This window comes from Cryptomeria japonica, chromosome 3, assembly GCF_030272615.1.
Source record: "Cryptomeria japonica chromosome 3, Sugi_1.0, whole genome shotgun sequence".
Lineage (NCBI taxonomy): Eukaryota > Viridiplantae > Streptophyta > Pinopsida > Cupressales > Cupressaceae > Cryptomeria > Cryptomeria japonica.
The window spans coordinates 268,043,731-268,062,616 of NC_081407.1; the positions used below are offsets into that span (position 1 = coordinate 268,043,731).

The window sequence follows — 18,886 nt, forward strand, 5'->3', positions numbered from 1 at the left end:
TTCTATGTGAATGATCTGCAATGAAAGCCCTATTTTTGGATTTTTGATTTTCGAAAATATGCTGAAAGTAAATGAGAATAGGGTAGAGAGAACTATGCTAAGTCTAATCTAATCTTAAGACGGGATCACTCATGCAAAATCAAACCACGCTTCGCTTCGCCAACAGAGCACAACTACGCGAAGGCAGTGCAATCTTCAAAGGGTGTGTAGAGGTTTTTCAGATCACCAGTGTAGACCATCAAATCGAACAATCTCCACTGATAATCGAAGTTAAGCATACACACATAACAAAGGGCTTAGGCTAACTTTGCATAGTATGCAACAATCAACTGCACACCAAAAGTATGAGCTCAGACTCTGCAACAAGTAATCCTATCAAATCCAATTCTCCTAACAACATGAAAGCAAATCTAGTCTATGAAGAGAGCAAGACCATGCAGATTGCTAAAATAGAACAAGAATACACCATCAAAATCGAACAATGCATTAAGTTGGCTACTTCAACAATCCCGATGCAACAATCTCAGATAATAATCTCTCCTCCCTTACAAATGAGGGGTCACCCCTTTATATAGGCCCCAGGTCATGATTACATGCAAACCCTAAAGATTCCCCACTCAAGATGCAACAAGGTGGGAATTGGCTATTAATGCCAACTAAACCCATATACAATTATTCTAAAAGCCCAAAAATGGCGCCCATCAAACATGCCCGAAATACAATGAACATCCTCATGCAAGAAGTAAATGCCCATCATTCCCCGGGCAACGGCTACATGCGTAGAGAATCTGTCATAGACTCATTAATAAGGTGGCTGCATGCAAGAAGATCCCTCATGCATTCAACATGCATTGACCGGACCACTACTAAGTCAAAAATATTCCAGCAATAAATATGCCACCACTATTCAGCCAAAAGGTTCTCGTCCAAGAATGGACAACCATTATCCCGTTCATTTATTGCATAGGCGATGAATTTACTGATGACGGCCTCCAGCTCTCCGATGGAGACACTTGGCACATTTTCAATATCGAATTCCATCAAGGCAATTTCTTCCTCACTCTTGGAAAAGAAGCTCTCCCATTCCATCATGATTTCCTGTGTTCTCTTCATTGTACTGGAAAATGAAGAAACATTTGCAAAATGTTCCTTAGGGAATGAGCCCACGAAGAAGAACTCATGCAACTGAGATTTCACGGAGTTCACTGTTACTCCATTCTCATTGAGCTTCCTTGTGAACAATGCCTGAATTATAGTGATGATTTCCCCCTGCACCTTTTTGATCGAGTCCTTCAAAGTTAAAGATTCCATGCTGAATTTATCAAAGGTGTTCTTTCCTGAGCAAATAGCGCAGAACCACCGGGGAAAGTCATAAATCTCATTCTCCTGAATTACTTTCCCATTAATTAGAATGTGCCTTGGAATCTTTGTCAGAGCCCTGAGCCGCGGAATGGTTAAGTCCTGGTATATGTGAACATCTTCCCACAACCCTTCCATTGTCTCCAATCTGTTCAAGAGGGCGACGAACTTTGAATGAAGCTAAGCCAAGTCCTCGATGAATTTTCTTGCTTCAGTGTAAACATCCTCTATCCACTCCCTGGAATTTTGTGCCATTGCTCTAATTATTTCCGCATCATCAACAACTTCCTTAGGAAGGGAAGGAGGAATGAATGAAGGACCTGCCTCCCTGAGTGGTCTTTTAAAACTTTTGATGTACTCGCATAGAGCTCTATTTTATTCCCTCGGCCTCTTACATTTCACCTTTGTCTTCAACATCCTTTCCTTCGTGGCTAAGGAAGATTCTTCGAAGTCTCCAACTACTTGTCCCATGGAAGCAGGACCAAGATCAACTTGTCTAAGAACATAATCTTCCTGCTTGATTTCATTCCCGTCCTTATCCACTGCAGGCTCAACAATGTGCAGGGACCGGGATCCAGATTCATCCCTCACAACTTTAGAGAATTTCCGAGGAGCCTTCCTTTATGCTAGCCGATCAATCTTCTTCAACAACTCTTCTAATTCCTAAGCTGGATCAATTTCCTTTTCTGGTTCTTTCCTCAGCCTTTCTATTAGCCAATCTGGAGCGGAATGGAGTGACTATGAATTTCCATGTGCTCTTGCTCCTGTGATTCTTCCTCCATTTTGCCAAGGATGGCCTCTATAAAACTATCCTGACGGGTCTCTTCTTGGTGTGGAGGACTTTCTTGTCTTTGACTTCTTGGCTGATTGGGTCTGTGTGAAGCACTAATGCTGAGTATATCTGGTGCTGAAGTATTACCTGAAAGTGGATCCACTGGATTTGCAAACATCTCCACCTCATGTACACTGGAAGAACTTGCTAGTGACTGCATCCTCTCTATCCTTGCCCTCTTGTCAGGAGGTTCTTCTTGTCGCACCTCCTGTTGAAACTCCTGTTGGATATCTTTCTTCTTTGTCGTCCTTGGTCTCTTTGGGGCACTTTTCCCTTTATCAATCCGGACTTCCCTTTCTGTCTGGGCCTGTGAAGAACCTTCGGTTGCTTCACTATGGGAATCTAGACTTCCCATTAGCTGATATGTCAAATGAATATTTCCTTCTGTCAACTCCCTTATCTGCCGATCAACCCAGTGCTTAGTGAATTTCAGCACCGGCCTAGCCAGGATATTCAAATCATCAATTTCGAGCTCCGACCAATCTAGCGACTGAATGGGCTGATCTTTCACCTTCTCAAATTCAGGTTGCATTAAATCTGAATCCTTTTTCACCTGATCCGGTACCTGGTAAATTTCACTTATCGTGATGACGTCAAGGGGCAGTCTGGAATACATTTTCCTCTGGACTTCAAGGTCATCCTTGACGCTCGCCCAAAATTCTTCTAAGTGAAATTTATGTATGAATTTCACGCTAGCAACCTTCCTGATTTGGCGGTAAGGATCATACTAAGCTCTGGATGTATAAAATGGCAGGCAATAGAAGGCCAACTCCTCCGTTGCACTCTCAATTGCTTCCAAACCTAGGCACATTTCCATGAAATCACCTAGGACAACCAGGAAATCAATAGACTGCTTCTTCTTCTTCTTTTGTAATTGATCATAGGCTATTAACTGCCTCATGAGTTCTAGCAGTATAATTTTGTTTGATGGATACCTAGGCAATTTGTATGACAGGAATGAAAATCCTTGTGTCCGGATGTAGGTGAATTTAGGAAACTGGTGGCTCCATACTTCTGAATCAAGGCCCTTGCTTGCGGCGACACCCTTACGTGCAACTGCTTTTGCATAAGTCATGTCAAGTACATAGTGAAGGTGTCATTTGCTAGCCTGTAAGAACTAACATTGTGAAGATGCAGCTAGGGATAACATCATGCACTTTCAGTTGTGTCGGTCCACAACCCATGATTCCACTTGCTGGCACACCATCAAATCCTCCCCTTCGCACAAACATATAGATTAGGTAGGAGCTCATGAAGAACTGAGACTTTCTTTCTTTCAAGTCCCTCAATTGTTCGTGCAAGTAATGACTAATCAATCTGGCCCAGTCAACTAGCCCATTTGCATTCATGATCTCGCCTATGTAGAAGAACATACATGTTTCAAAGTTCATAGAATGTGAACACCCCATTACTCTGCTCAACATCTTTATCAGGTCCACATAGTCCTGCTTGAACTCAAAGATAGTAAGAGTCTTCAGCATTTTGGAGGCATGTAGCCTAGGCTTCAGCAACCACTGTTTATTGATCAAGTCAACACACCTGGCGGGACCTGGACCTGCTTCATATACTGCTTTAGCTCCATTGCTGGTCATGTACGTCATGGAATGGTGTGAAGTAATTCCGAAAGCCTCACCAATTGACTCTGGAGTCAATGTTGCCAACAACCTGCCGTCTGATGTTGAAAGTGTCTTCCGCTTCGGATTATAATGCTTTGCACATTCCAGAATCAAATTTGGACACTAAATAGCAAGAGGAAAACCAGCTGTTGCAACAATTCCGCTCTTGACAATCTTGATAGTTGTGGTGATGGACTATGTCCTGTTGTTCCGAACATTCTGATCTTGAACGCAGCCAAATTGAATGTGCTTAAATTTGTATCGCTAATTTCCTTCCATCTGGAATTTATCTGGGAACGAGGAAGGAAACCTTTCATCTTTGCTTTGATCAATGCTTGCCTAGTGAAGGTAGTTGTCTTGCTTGATTCCGCCATCCTGAAAAGCACCTTGGAAATGATGAAAAAATCCACTAAGTATGACCTCTCTTCACTTCTCCAATTCTTCTTTCTCAAATCCTGCACGTGAGAAATGAAATGCCTCTCCACGCTTATATAGAATTCCTCAAATTGCACTGGTAAAGTTGGGAGGTATTAATTTGGCGTACTTTCCCAATCACTACGCCATGCGAAAGAAACTTTCCCTTGTGAGTGAGTTCGAATTTAGAAGTTTCACTTAATGCACTGAGTTTTGCTTCATACTTGGAAGATTCCCTTCGCCAACTCATTAACTTTCCATTCTTTCAAATTTCGAAGGGAAATTGAAAGATTCGCTTGATTTCCCATTCTAACCTGTCCTTTTCTGCTTCGGAGGGAAATTGAAAGATTTTTCAAGATTTGCTTGATTTCCCATTCTAACCTGTCCTTTTCTACTTCGGAGGGAATTTTCATACTTCTTCAACATCCCCTATTTTTGAGGAATCCTCCTAAAATTTAGGAGCCAGGTCCATTGGATAGAGAAATTCCTCATGATCCCGAATCTATAAAAAAAATCAGATTTTGATAAGATTCGGGGTCTAAAAATGGAAAATTCAAAAATTTTCCCGAGGGGTTTTTTTTAATTTTCATTCTTCCTTGACCAAAATTTGAGTTTTCAAGCTTGGGTGTGGAATTTACTTTGCATGGTGGAATTTCATCATTTTGCGCTTCTTCCATGCCTTAGTTATTTCAATCATTCTTGCCTTGGTCAAGGCACAATTCTTCACTTGTGAAGGAACTTTGAGTCTTTCAACTTTTTCATGGAGATCCCTCTGTGGCACCCTTCCTTGGAAGAAGGAATTTTGATTTTTTTTCCATGGCAATTTAATTTTAGCACCCTCCTTTGGCCTAGGGCGGAATTCTCACTTGTTCAAGGAGGAATAGATTTTTTAGTCTTTTCCATGCATCATTCATTTTAGCGCAGTACCTAAGTGTTGGGTGGTGTTTTGCATTGGTGGAGGATTCATGCGCTTCTCCATCTTTCCTTCATCACCTCCCTTTAGCGCCTTCTTTTCTCCTAGGGCACAATTTCACCCGTCATGGAATTCAACATTTTTCTTTCCTTCCAAGCACCCTCCAATTTGGTGCCTTCCATGGTGTTTGAGCCCAATTTCACCTAGGAGAGGGAATTCACAACTTTGTCCTTTCTCCATGACACTTCACTTTTGGCGTCTTCCTTTCATCTTGGGCACTAATTTGCACTGAAGGAGGAATTTCTCATTTTGGAGTTCTTCCTTGACTCCCTAACTTTGGCGCCATGACCTCATCTTGGGCGCTAATTCTTGATGAAGGAGGAATTTCACATTTTTCCTTCCCTCCCTGAGCTCTCCACTTCAGCACCCTCTTGAGGAGTAGGGCGGGATTCTCACTTGGTCAAGGATTTTCATTCTTTTCATGCTATCCTTGCCCCCTTCCATTTGGCGCGCTCCACAGGATTTGGGCGGAATTTGACTATGGCCAAGGAATTCATCACTTGTCCTATTTTCCATGCTCATGCCATTTTAGCGCCCTTCCTTGACCTAGGGTGCAAATTTGCCTTAGAGGAGGAATTCAAAAGATTTTGTGAATTCCAAGGCAGCTTGATTTCAGCGCCCAACTCCATTTCATGGTGCTATTTCACCCTTGGCATGGATTCTCGCAAATTTTCCATCTCTCCATGCATGCCTCATTTTGGCGCTCGTCCTTGGCTTGGGGCGGATTTTTTACTTGAAGAGGGAATTTCATCTTTTCTCTACTTCCTCCGACTTAGGTGGATTTCTGAGCTTCTCCCGGATCAAGCCACCATATATGAATTTGGGGTGATTTTCCGAACAGAGATAGATTTCTCGAGCTTTCCACTTCAGGAATGAGCTTTCAACACTTAACCATTTTCTGACTCTCCCAATCTGCTTTCTGACTTTCCGGAATTAGAAGTAGTCGCGAATGCTTGATCTTCATCACCTTGCCTGAATGGTCCTATCAGAACAAACTTTCCAAAAATAGAAACTCTTTTTAAAATGTCAATGTTAGACCCTAAAACAGGACACAAAATGACTTACTATAAATAGAAACTTACTAAAAATAGTAAGTTTGATTTTTGGCAAAATGATGACATTCCGAGACTCGGTAAAATCCCTAAAAAATAGGAACTTTCTAAAAATAGAAAGTTACTCTGTTTTGGCTCAAATTTTATTGGGAGGTTCCTTGGAGGGTCCTGATTCCAGTTATATGTTCAGTTTTTTCAAAACCCTAACAGAAACCCCTAAAATCTAGGACTAAAGACAGAAACCCTAAAATTGGTGAAACAAGCCCTAGACTTCATCAAATTCACCCAAACGAAAAGCAGGCTTAATCAAATTGACCCCCAAACGCTCACAAATTTAGAGAGACTGACGAGACAGCTACAAAAAGACCCAAAAACGAAACAAAAGATCGAGAGGGCCTAAAAAGTAGGGGGTCCCCATCTGGGATGGGGTGATGTGTGATTAGGTCACAACAGGCAGCAGTGACACTGCCCCTCAATCCAGCCCTGGATTGCAATAGGGAACGCACCAGCGGCACTGCCCCTAAACCCCACTAGGGGCGTTGCCCTGAACCCCCACAAGGGGCAATGCCCCTCGATCCCCATTGGAATATCCACTACTAGACCCCCACTAGTTATTGGAATCTCTTCTTATATAACAAATTTGTTTACAATAAGGGGGACTTGGAAGTGGAGACCAGAATCAACAATTTCGACAATTATCTTCATCACTATCATGATATCAAACAAATTTAAGCAACTTTTTAAGATGTCAAATTTTTGCCAAGTCACAAAATTTGGGTCTAGCGAGTTTTAGCCGAGTCCAAGTTTGCCAACTATGCATAAATCAGAAAAGATTTTTTAATTGCAGTGCCATCAAGAATGTTTTATTTAATGAATCCTCTCTCCCAATAAGGCACTCATTCAAGTTGGCTACTTTGAAATGGGGGAATGGCTCCTTCTCTAAGGGATGTTGAAGATTCTAGTCCAAGTGAAGTTCATTATGAGAAGAAAGATTGTTTCCCTCGGATGATATCTCTTGTTTAGGAGAAAGAGATTATTGAAGATGAAGATCAGATGGGTACTCCTGAGTTACTCGATCTTGACAAGGTGTTGAAAGAACTGAGGGAAGATGACATGGTTCCTTCAAAGAGAACTGATGATCTTCAATCTCAGGATGGGGAGCTTCTTCTTCACATGGGGAATATTGAAGATAACATTGCAGAGATGTATAGTCTGCACCAATCCTTATCTCAAGTGGATCTGGTATATCAAACAGTTAAAATGAAATGGGGTTGGAAACCTAAACTGGAGTCCCTTAAAATTTCCACCAAGATTGAGTTGGATGTTGGTTTGCAAAAATATTTTTCAAGATATGTTAATTCTAGGAGGGAGCAGATCCCTCCCACGGAAATATTCTCATGAAATGTCAGGGGATTCAATACCCCTAACAATAGGTGCCTCCTCAAGTACCACTTGAATCTGCATAATCTGGATATGGTCTTTGTGCAGGAGACTGAGTCATTTAACTTTCTGCAGAAATCTAGTGGATTTTATTTCGAGATCTTGGCCATGGTGGCACTATATGTCAGTGGATTCCTTTGAGCTTTGGGAGATCTGTGTTTTCTTCGGAATCCTCACTCTCTTAATGTACCATTGTTTTCTTCAGCACTTCACTTAGCTTGCAATTTTTGTTTCTTTCTAGAAAAAATCTCTGTTTTTTTTATTAATATATATGAGCCGAACTCTCCCATCCAAAAATCTACATTATGGGATAAGCTCTCTACCATTTTGGCCTCTTGGAATGGTCAAGTCTTTATTTCTGGAGGTGATTTCAACACATATTTGGGCAGCAAGGTTAAGCAGGGCAGTTGCTCCAGGACCATAAAAACTGAAGTTGCTTTTCTTACCTTCATTGACCATCATGTTCTCTTTAATACTCACCCAACATCAGGTTTGTTCTCTTGAAAAAATCTTAGGAAAGGCTTCAGTATTCCTGAAAGGTGAGATAGGTCCTTTGTTTCTCCAGAATGGAAAGTTAAACCATAGTAGGAAACTTGGCAAGTACTCAGCTGACTCACTGCAGCTCACAAGTTTTCCAGCTCACCACACCATATCAGAGGTGAGTCAGGCCATGCATTTGACAATTATTTCCTGGGACTCAGCCCAGTGTTTCACTGAGACTTGGAAGTTCTCGGTGCAGACTTGCCTAGCAATAGGATAAAATTAAACCCACACAATTTTCGCTGTTTCACTTCAATCCTTGATGTTTCAGGTTCTGATCAAAATCTGGTTCTTTTGAATATTGATTCAGATTCTTCTCCAGACCAATGTCCATTGAAATTTAAATTCATGTGGCTGCTCCATCCAGATCTTTTTGGTCTTATGGTTCAATGGTGGTCCTCTTGTCCAAGGGTGGAAAGATGGCTGAGGTTTCAGTTTGCTTTGAAATTGAGGTTTGTTATATCGCATTTGAAATCATAGAATAAGGAGATGTTTGGAGATATCGTTTAAGGAAAACAAAAGGTTTGGTTAAGATCAATGATCTTGTTCAACATGTTTGTTTTTTGGATGCTTTGTTGGCCCAACAATCTGAGCTCCTACGTTAATTTGAATGTTAATATTTGAAAGAGGAAATCTTCAAGAGATGAGATGGCTTTTGGAAGTGGATAGGAATTCCAAAAAAATTCATCAAGCGGGGTTTATAAGGAGATCAATCAATAGAATCGACTCTATTTCTAATATCCCCTTGTTGAAATAGGATTTATTTATAAATAATAATAATAAATTCAAATATATAAGAATAAAAATTAAATTAATATAATTAAAATTTAGTTAAGTTTAATGAATGGTCAAAAGGCATGAAATGAAAAGTTGTGACTCCCTCAAACATGAGATACAAAACGGAGAGAAAAGAACTTCATTTGGGGAGAAAAGAGATGAAGGAAGAAAAGGAAGCAAAGGAATTAAGGGAGAATTTGTGGGAAAGATAAGGAAGTGGCTCTTTCAAAGGGGCAGCAATGATGAAGAGTTGTGACTCTTTCGAAAGGTGGTGACCATTATGAAAAGGTGTGACTCTCCCTCACATTGGAGTATATAAAGGGGCGAAGTTTCATTTGAGAAGGATCCATGGAATAGAACAAAACACCTGAAGCATTTAAAGCAGCTTTAGGAGCAGACCAAAATCGGAATTATAAGAAAATCTGGAAGAATGATATGAACATTTATCAAAGAGATCAGAACATAAATACAAATCTGCAAACAATTATCAAGCAAGCATTGAAGGAAAATAAGAGAAAACATTGAATCAGTAACCAGAAAATCCGACCTGATGGAATAAAAAGGATTCTCATACACACACACACACACACATATATGAGTATAGGCAGCAAATCAGATTGATATAAATAGCAGACCTGTGCATTTACAAGGTGTTTGGGTAAAAATATAGGAATATCCCAATAGGGGACATTACAAGTGGTATCAGAGCGTGTTCCAGCCAGCCTGAGGGAAAATAGTTGATGCAATTAAGTCGATGAGCTTTAAGGGCTATAGAAATGGAATCGGAAGTGAAGATCTGATTTAAATAAGAAGTGCAGATCTGATTGCGAAAGTTTGTGTCCCTTTCAAAGGGCAGAAGTAATGAAGAGTTCCACTCTTTCAAAGGGTGCTAATGGTGAAAGGGTGTGTCTCCTGCCAAAGGGCATCCATAATGAAGAGGTGTGACCTCTCCCTCACATTGAGAGATATAAAGGAATTGGTGGCCTCCTAGTAGGGGACAGTACACTACTTTGGCTTCCTTTGATTCTCTCCTCAATAATCCCTTAACAGTTAGGATGGAAGCTCTGCTTCTTCTAGAATCTTTTGAATGTGCCTGAGTTAACCGAGGTAAGAGATATTTCTCTTTTCACAGATAACATTCCTTGCTTGATTAACAAGGATACAAATAAGAGGATTTTAGCACCTTTCAAGGAGGAGAAAATTAGGAAAGTAATCTTCACGTTAAAAAAGGATAGAGAACTGAGATGATGTTTTTTAGGCAAGGTTTTTTCAATATTTCTAAGACATCCTGGGCAAAGATTTGGTTGTGACGGTTGATGAATCTAGATCCTCCAAGAAGGTTCTGGTGAATTTCAAATGTATTTTTTTTGGTTCTCATTCCTAAAAGTAAAAAAGACTCTGATTACCTTTACCAATCGAGCCTTATGCTCTTTTCAATGAATGCATTAGATTATTTCTAATGCCATGGCAGAAAGAATCTGCCACTTCTCCCTTCTCTTTTACTCCTGACCAGGGAGGTTTTGTGCAAGGGAAGCAAATATTGAAAAGCATTATTTTCATTCATGAAACAAAATTTTTTTTTAATAGAGAAGATCCCTAGGATCACCATTAAGTTATATATAGCTAAAGCTTATGATTGGGTAGATTAGTTTTTTCTTAATGCGATGTTGGTGACCTTAGGTTCCTCCCCCAGGTGGATTGATTGGGTCATGGATTTTGTCTCTATCTTGGTTCTCAATATCATTTAATGGTGCCCCTACTAGCTCTATCTCTAACTCTCAAGATATTCAACAAGGTGACCCATTATCTCCTCATCCCTTTAATTTGATGGTGGAAGCTCTTGGATGCTACATTAGGAAATTTAAAGATAGCTCTTAGCTCAAGGGTATTATAAGCTCAACTCATGTGAATTCTCCCATCTCTACTTTGTGAACAATACACTTTTGTTTGGTAAAGCAGATATTAGGGAACCTCAGATTTTTCATAGGATCCTCGTTGATCATTGTCATGTGGCCTTTTTTAAATTCTCCAAAAATAGTAAGACCTGCTGTCCCAAAATAGAAAATCAGGATCCGTTATTTGTTTGAAAAATATTATCAAAATTAGTTGTCTTGGGCTAATTCATGGATATAATTTTCCCACCAAAGGTATTTAAATTAAATATCTCCCCTAATTGAGGCGTTGGAAATTGGAAAGCCTTGCATGGCTTGTCTTTTTGGCAATTAGTGGTTTTTGGCAGTTTTTGAGAAGTCAAAAGTTTCCTTGGCAGTTGTAGGAGTTTCAAGACATTTGACAAAAGGAAAATTTACTTTCCTTGGGAGTGGGATTTTGGAGCCCAAACTTGGGGTTTGAAAGTAATTTCATTTACACATGTTTTTGGCCTCATTTCTTATTATTCAGGTTGCAGCTTATTATTCCGGTTACAGATTTTTGCAAAGCTTTGGCTTGTTTCTTCAGTGGCTGATAAATCAGTGCAGAAGGAGATAGTAGAACAAAAGTTTGAAGGTTTCTAGGTGATCTAAGAATGGGAGTCAAAGAATTACCAGGTGATCTAAGATAACAGTCAAAGATTACCATTGAGTAATCTCATTCAGAGGTTACGTTTGTGCAGAATGGTTGAAGATTTGTTTGCAGTTTCAGTATTTTGATTTGCAGGTGATTTTTGTGTAGTTTGCAATGATTCAATTGATATTTCAGTTTCCTGGTGATATTGTGAAGTGTTTGGATGTGGGTTTGCTGTTCTGGGCTGTTCATACCCTCTTTCTAAGTGCCAAGGTCATACTTTGCAATTTTAGAAAGTTATCTTGGAGTTTTGATAGGTTGCAGGCGAGGGTTTGAAGATGCAGTTTGGGTTTTGAGTGTTTATGAGTTTGCAGAAGCTCATGGAAGCCTTGAGGCTGTGGGATTGCTGATTCTCATCTATATTTTATATATTTTGTCAATAAGAACCTTGGAATAAAGTTTGGAAAGTTTTGTTGGAAACTGGTACAGTCTACAGTATATTCTTGTTTCAATTTGCTCACTGTTTTCAGTGAAGTTGCAGCAGATTGTGTCATCTGATATTAAAGAGATATTTCAAATAAAATGTTTCATTTTCTAGTAAATATCTGTAAATGAGCATTATTTTCTAGTTTTTGAAGTTGATTGCAAAAATGGGTTGTTTCTCACTAGCTACAGCTGCATTGTTATGAAGAAGTGTTTCTGAATTGGTTTGTTTCAAAAAAAGTTTTGCTAGTTTAATATGAAAGCATTAGAGGATTTCAGATCTGATATTGATTAATCACAAGCGACATTACAATTATGAAAAGTTCTCATGCCAATCGATTAACCCAAACAAATCAATAATTTTTTCATTAACTCTCATCCAATAGTTCAAAATAGGATAAAGAGCATTTTCAGCTTCCCATGGACAAATTGCCTAGTTCGTATTTGAGAATCCCTCTTTTCTCAGAGATTTCCAAATCTTTCTTATCAGTAGACTGTTTAATAAGTTGTAGGATAAGTTAAGGGTTTTCAGAGGAAAGTGGCTTAGCTTAGTCAGATGTCACCTTGATCAAGGTGATCATTCAAGCAACTCTGGTATATGTGTTTTCTGTCTTGCAGGTCCCAAGATCTATTCTTGGTAAAATAGCTGGACTTTGTAGAGATTTCCTATGGCAAGGACATTCAGAGGAAAGAGTATTTCCTCTTCTCAAGTGAGACAGAATCTGCAATTTGTTTCACCAAGGAAGCACCGGTTTAAAGGATCTATCACTGCTGAATAGGGCTTTGGGTGCTCAGCCAGGCTGAAGGATGCATGTGGATCAAAACCAGCCTGTGGTTGGTTTTCATCACAGGAAATATCTTGCTTCTAGAGATGCTATTTCTCTATTTCAAACTCTTCTTCCTAGAGGCGCAGAAATTTGGAATTCCATTGCCTCTGGTGTAGTCTTATTTAAATATTTTAGTGATTTTCTCTCTTCAAATATTGATAATGACAGCTTAGCTTTGTTCTAGGATGAGTGGAATTGCAAGCCACCATTGGGATATGCTGTTGGTTTAGCTAAGGCCCGTGATTGTTTAAATTATGTCCCAATAAGCTGTAGTATACCTTCACCATGACTGAAGAAGGGAAAATGAAAACCATAATGTTTCATGAATAGAAGTTTAAAACACCTTTGGAAGCTTTAAAAATTAAGCATTCAAAATGTACCATAGTTAATCATATTCAAGTTTAGTTTCAAACAAAGCGCAAACCAAAAGTTCCGACTTCTTTTGGGAAACTCCTCACATAATTTTCTTTTTAGGTTTCTTGTGATATAGCTTGCAACAGTTATAAAATATATACACACACACGCAAATTACTTCTGCACACTTCCTATACATCTGCAAATGAGGTCATGTAAAAGAATAGGTTTTACAAACCCAATATCTTCCCTGTTGATATAAGGGCAAAAATGTTCAAATATTCTACATTTGATGTTTTTAAGATTTTCCTTAACTGCAGTCTCTACCTGAGAACAGAATAAAAATAAGATAGACTTGGATACAAGCCGTGTATTTCAACTTTCAGGAAAGATTGATGTTTAAAAAGCACTAGTTTATATAAAAAAATTGAAATAATAGCACAGCATTTTTTCACCTTACACAATACATGCTCAGCACCAGCAGAAAGCATCCGACGTTGCGTCTCAATGTCATCTGGAATCAATTTTCCTGTCAAATGCTCAATTCAGCACCATGAGTCAATTCCCAATACAGCATAGATCAAAGAGAGATCTTGTATGTACCTCGTTGATTAGAATAGTAGAAAATGCTTCTTGTAAATGGGAAAAAATACCAGCAAGAAACTAATGCTTGTAGGTATGCAGTTAGATTAATAACTAATAAGTATAGGCAGGTTTAGCACAAATAAATTTTAACTGCATTTAAAAAGAAAAATATGTTTCCATTGATCAATTTCAGACAATGCCACTCTTTGATGTTTCAGAAAGCATGATGAACTGAATTAGTCACATTGAATCACAACTTGGGAAATTCTCTTCCAACTTGCTTTTTAAAACTGAGATGAGAAAACAGCAAGTTTTATAGCTATCATATTCTTTGTTTTAATAATTAAGGAGATTAAGCGTAAAGTACCTCCAAGAAAAGGGGGAAGAATATTGGCACAATGAATCATCCTCAAAATTTTAATCAATGAAAAATGAATCCAAAAGATATAGGATCCAGATCTTTCATTCAAACTTTCTGCAAGTGATCCTAACTTCATATCTTTCAAGAGATCTTGACAGATTGAGAATCTCTATGGACTTCTAACAATTGAAAGCATTGACCAAAACATCATGTTATATCTTAATCTTATCCTAGAATTTGAAGAAAAGTGTTGCATCCTATCAATATTTGTATTCTTATCCCAGTAACTTAGCCCAGAATCAAAGCATATGCACAAAATTAGTGTTCTGATAAGCACCAATGAAATTATGAACTTTATCCATCGGTAACATTTAAATTTGAATTCAAGGATAAAGACAGGCTAAAGGAATAATGTCATATAAACTCTGAAAGGAACAATGAATGGAATGTTGAATCATGATAAACTGTTACTATAGGCAAGAAAGACTGTAAGAAAGTGCTGAAAGATGCCATTATTCTTGATATAAACCCCGTTTTCTTGATGCTCAATATTGTGGATTTTATCAAAGAATATGCATTGAATAAGTAAATATCAAAATGCTCCTGGATCCACAGAAAAGTAAAATTATAAAGTAGTAACTAAATCTGAAGAGCCAAGGCATTAAACTATGAGCAATGGGATAGATTTGACAGCAAATAGACCAATACAGATATTTAAAACTGACAAATACTTTCAAGCACCGACTGGTATCATCAAATAAGTGCTGCTTTTATTAATGGAAACCACTTCATGGAGGTACAAACCCCAAGCAAGCCACTCTAAAAAGGAAATCCTCCCAATACAATAAATAAAGCACCTAACATACTCTATTCTATATAGTCATATTAATTATTATTATATAAGAGAGGGAGAAGGGATTACATCATAAAGTAATGAATGTGGCCTAAAAAGAACAATAAAAGTTCGAACTTAGAAGAAATAAGCCATCCTCCCAAGTGGCAAATTCAAAGGGCAGCTTCTAATATTCAATTAGATGTGTGACTGTGATAATGAAGCTTGCGAATAAAGTGTCCAAAATAGATTCAGGTTCAAGCATGAACTTGCCCTCTTCATCATGTTCAGGGTGTTCTGTCTAGAAAGAGGAATGCTGATGAATAAATTGCTTAAAGAATGGAACATGGAATACATAATGAATTCTGGAAGAATGAAGTTCCTAAGCATATGTTACTTTGCCAATCTTCTTAAGGAACTTATAGAGATCATAAAATTTAGTCTTTTGGGCTAACTTACAGTTACTCTTGACGTTGTAGAATAGATATACCCAATCCCTCTCTTAAATTGGCGTTACATGCATTTTAAGTGAGTTTGCTACTTCATATTGATTTTGTGCTAGATGGAGGTTGTATCTAAGGAGCCGTAGAACATCTTGACTGCTGAAAATAATCCAAACAGCCTACATCTTACGAGAATCTGGAAGATAAGTGTCAATGCTTGGAAGAGGATATCCATGTGAAGCTTCAGAGGGGATCATCTTAACTGAAGGGTAAAATGCAGTGTTATACCACCACTGTGCTAAGGGGATTCATATAACCCAGTAAGATGGTTTACCTGGTGCAAAGCATCAAAGTTAGCTGTCAAGACACTTACTAATAGCTTCAGCTTGACCATCTATTTGAAGATGGTATGTAAAACTCATGGAAAGTTGAGTGTCTTGCAATTTGATAAGTTCCTCCAAAAAATTGCTGTTAAACTTGGGATCCCTGTTAGAAATAATAATCTTGGTAAAGCCATTGAATTTTAAAATATCTCTAAACAAAGTTCAGAAATTTTATGTGCAAGATGGAAAAGGGGGATAAATGAGCATACTTTGAGAGACTACACCACTACAAAAATAGTATTTTTACCTTCAAATTTTGAAGGGCTGTGATGAAGTTCATGAAAATGTTATCCCAACACTGATTTGGAATAGGCAATGACTAAAGTGATCCTAGTGAAGCAATAATATCTCCTTTATCTCTTTTAAAGTGTCATAGTGGGCTGTAAATAAATGAACAAAACTCTTAAGACCTTGCCAAAAGAAGAATGTTTTACTGTGCGGTATGCCTTACAGAACCTAGAATACCCTGCCAAAGAAGAAGGGTGAATTTCTTTGGCAATAACACCTTAAGGATAGAATGGAGTACCAAATAGATGTGATTTTGATGGTGAAGAATGCCATTAGTTCATGAGGTGTGCAATTTTGAATTAGCTATTGTATAATAAGTTGAGTTGAAGGGTCATTATACCATTCAACTTGCACCTGTGTTCTCCAAGTTGGAAGAGGAGAGCCAATAGAAAAGAAGTGAATACAGTCTTCGTATTGCCTTATCAGTGCATCAGCTGCAACATTATCCTTGCCCTTGCTAAAGAAAATCTCAAAATCAAATGCAACCCACTTTTGCTGTTCTAATGAAGATATTTCTTGTTCCAAGAAGTACTTAACACTGGGATGATCTGTTTTGACCTTAAATGATAACACAAGAAGTATTGATCCTTGATAGCATGGAGAATAGTTAACATTTCCTTTCCTTATGTATATTTATCAAGATGTCTAGGACAGAGTTGTTTACTTTCAGAAGCAATAAAGCTTTCTCCTCGCACTTTGATCACACCAATCAAATTAGATGCATCACTTCAATGATGAAGGCGTCACAAAAATATGGTGTAGCTAAAACATGGGTGGTAGTCTACCAATCTTCAAGGCTTGAATGTTCTGTCCGAGCAAAAAAACATCTTCTTGAGCAGAACTAGGAAGCGGCAATGTTGGCATAGTATCTAACCAACCTCCAATAATATAAAATGAGCCCCATGAAGCCACAAAGATCCATAATGGTATGAGGGATAGACCAATTGTCATTAGCAATTGTCGTATACTGATTCAACCCCCCGCCCCCCCCCACTCTTAGCTTAAGCGTGTGTGTTTTCTTTAATTTGATGATAGAAAAAATTGGAGAGCCAAGAGATTCCTTCGGCTAGTTCATGCAAATGTTTGTGGACCAATGAACATGATATTAATCTCTAGTGCCAATTATTTTTTTTGTTTGTTGATGATAGTAGAAAAAATGTGAATGTAAATTCTAAATTGAAATTCAATTTGTTTAATGGATTTCAAAAGTTTAAAACATCAATAGAAAAATAGTTACTGTGACATTGCCACTCTTAAGTCTAATAATGGAGGAGAATTCTATTCAAATGAATTCAACATCTTTTTCTACTAAACACTATTAAAAAACAATTCATTACACCCTACACTTCACAACAAAATGGACTGGTTGAAAGGCAAAACAACATTATCACAGAGATGGCTTCATGCATGATGCAGAACACAAATGTTTACAACAATATATCCACTAAACAAATCTTATCTGGGAGGAAGCCCAAAGTCAATAATCTTAAAGTCTTTGATTCCACTACCTATGCCAAGATTCCATATAAGAAACAATCTAAGTTCTATCCAAAGAGTAAGAAATTGATGATCATAGGGTATAACAATATTCCTAAAGCTTATAGGTCGGTTGATGTTGACACCAACAGGTTGACCTTCAACAAAGATGTTGATAAAAAGTTGGCTATTTCCAAACTTATCCGAAGATCATAATTACAAGAGAACGACCTATTGTGATTAAGGATTCAAGTGTTCAGTTTCAGGTAGCTCCACCAAAATGGGAGGAGAATTCTGAGCATATGGAGTCATCCAAGCTAGAAATAGTCCCAAAGGTTATCGATGACAGCTTGAATCAACAATCAAATGACACAAGTACAAATAACCCAAGCCATGGTGACAACATTGTGTTGGATGAAGAGGATCCCATGAGAGTCCAAAGTGGTGGCACACCACCATTGGAGATGTTTATGTAAGTGAAATGATTGAGGAACAATCACTGAGAGGCAAAAGTAAGAGGAACATAGTCAACTTTGCTCTAATAGCCAAAATTCAAGGCATTTATAAGCCACAAGCACTTGAGGAGGCAAAAGGAAAAGCTAGATGGGAAAAAGGCCATGGCAACTGAACATGAGAATCTTATGAAAAACAAGTTTTCTGATCTCACAAATCTTCCACCAAAAAATAAAACCATCAGCTACAAATGGGTATACAAAGTCAAGTACAAGGCTGATGTCACATTAGACGAGTACAAGGTATGGTTGGTTGTGTTGATGTGTTCACTAGGCACATGCAAACTCAGAATAAAATACCAAAGTATCTTACCCTCTCTTGAACAAAATCTTTTGGATGCTGAAGATTTGCTTAAGGTTCATCCAAGAAAGACTCCAAGGTTCCGAATGTAGGATCCCTACGTGTGGATAAGCCTAGTTGGTCGTTGTAATTGTTATTTCATCAAAGGGCATTTATGGTTCGAAAAGACTTCAACAATTGCTTAGCAGATGGCATGCGAGGAGTTTTTTTCCTAAAACTACTAAATGATTCTCAAAAAAAGGGGGCAAAAGATGAGGGTTTAGAGGGAATCCTAAGCTACTCTAACATGAATGGATGAAGAATGAATACAAATGAAGCTCAACTAGTTATAGCATCGCCATACATGAGCAACTTTGCTAGAACTAATGCAATCTTCTAAGGATGTTTTAAGGTTTTCAAATCACTGTCAACCATAGACACCACCAATTGAATGCATATCAAAGGTTGAACAATAATCAAACTTAAATACTTTACAATGCTCCAATTGACCACACAGGGCTCGTTACAATCAGCAAGAAAGCTAGTGGTATGGATAA

The 18,886-nt window shown here is 38.3% G+C and overlaps 1 protein-coding gene across 5 annotated transcripts in view; it reads right to left on the bottom strand.

The window, feature by feature from the left end:
- Positions 1-18,886, bottom strand: part of LOC131053313 (5-amino-6-(5-phospho-D-ribitylamino)uracil phosphatase, chloroplastic) — an 80,948-nt gene that overhangs the window by 7,071 nt on the left and 54,991 nt on the right. For all 5 annotated transcript variants that reach the window (XM_057987892.2, XM_057987891.2, XM_057987890.2 and 2 more), the window contains one exon: positions 13,625-13,698. In XM_057987892.2, the coding sequence (XP_057843875.1) occupies positions 13,625-13,698 (74 nt within the window). The remainder of the gene's footprint in view (positions 1-13,624; positions 13,699-18,886) is intronic.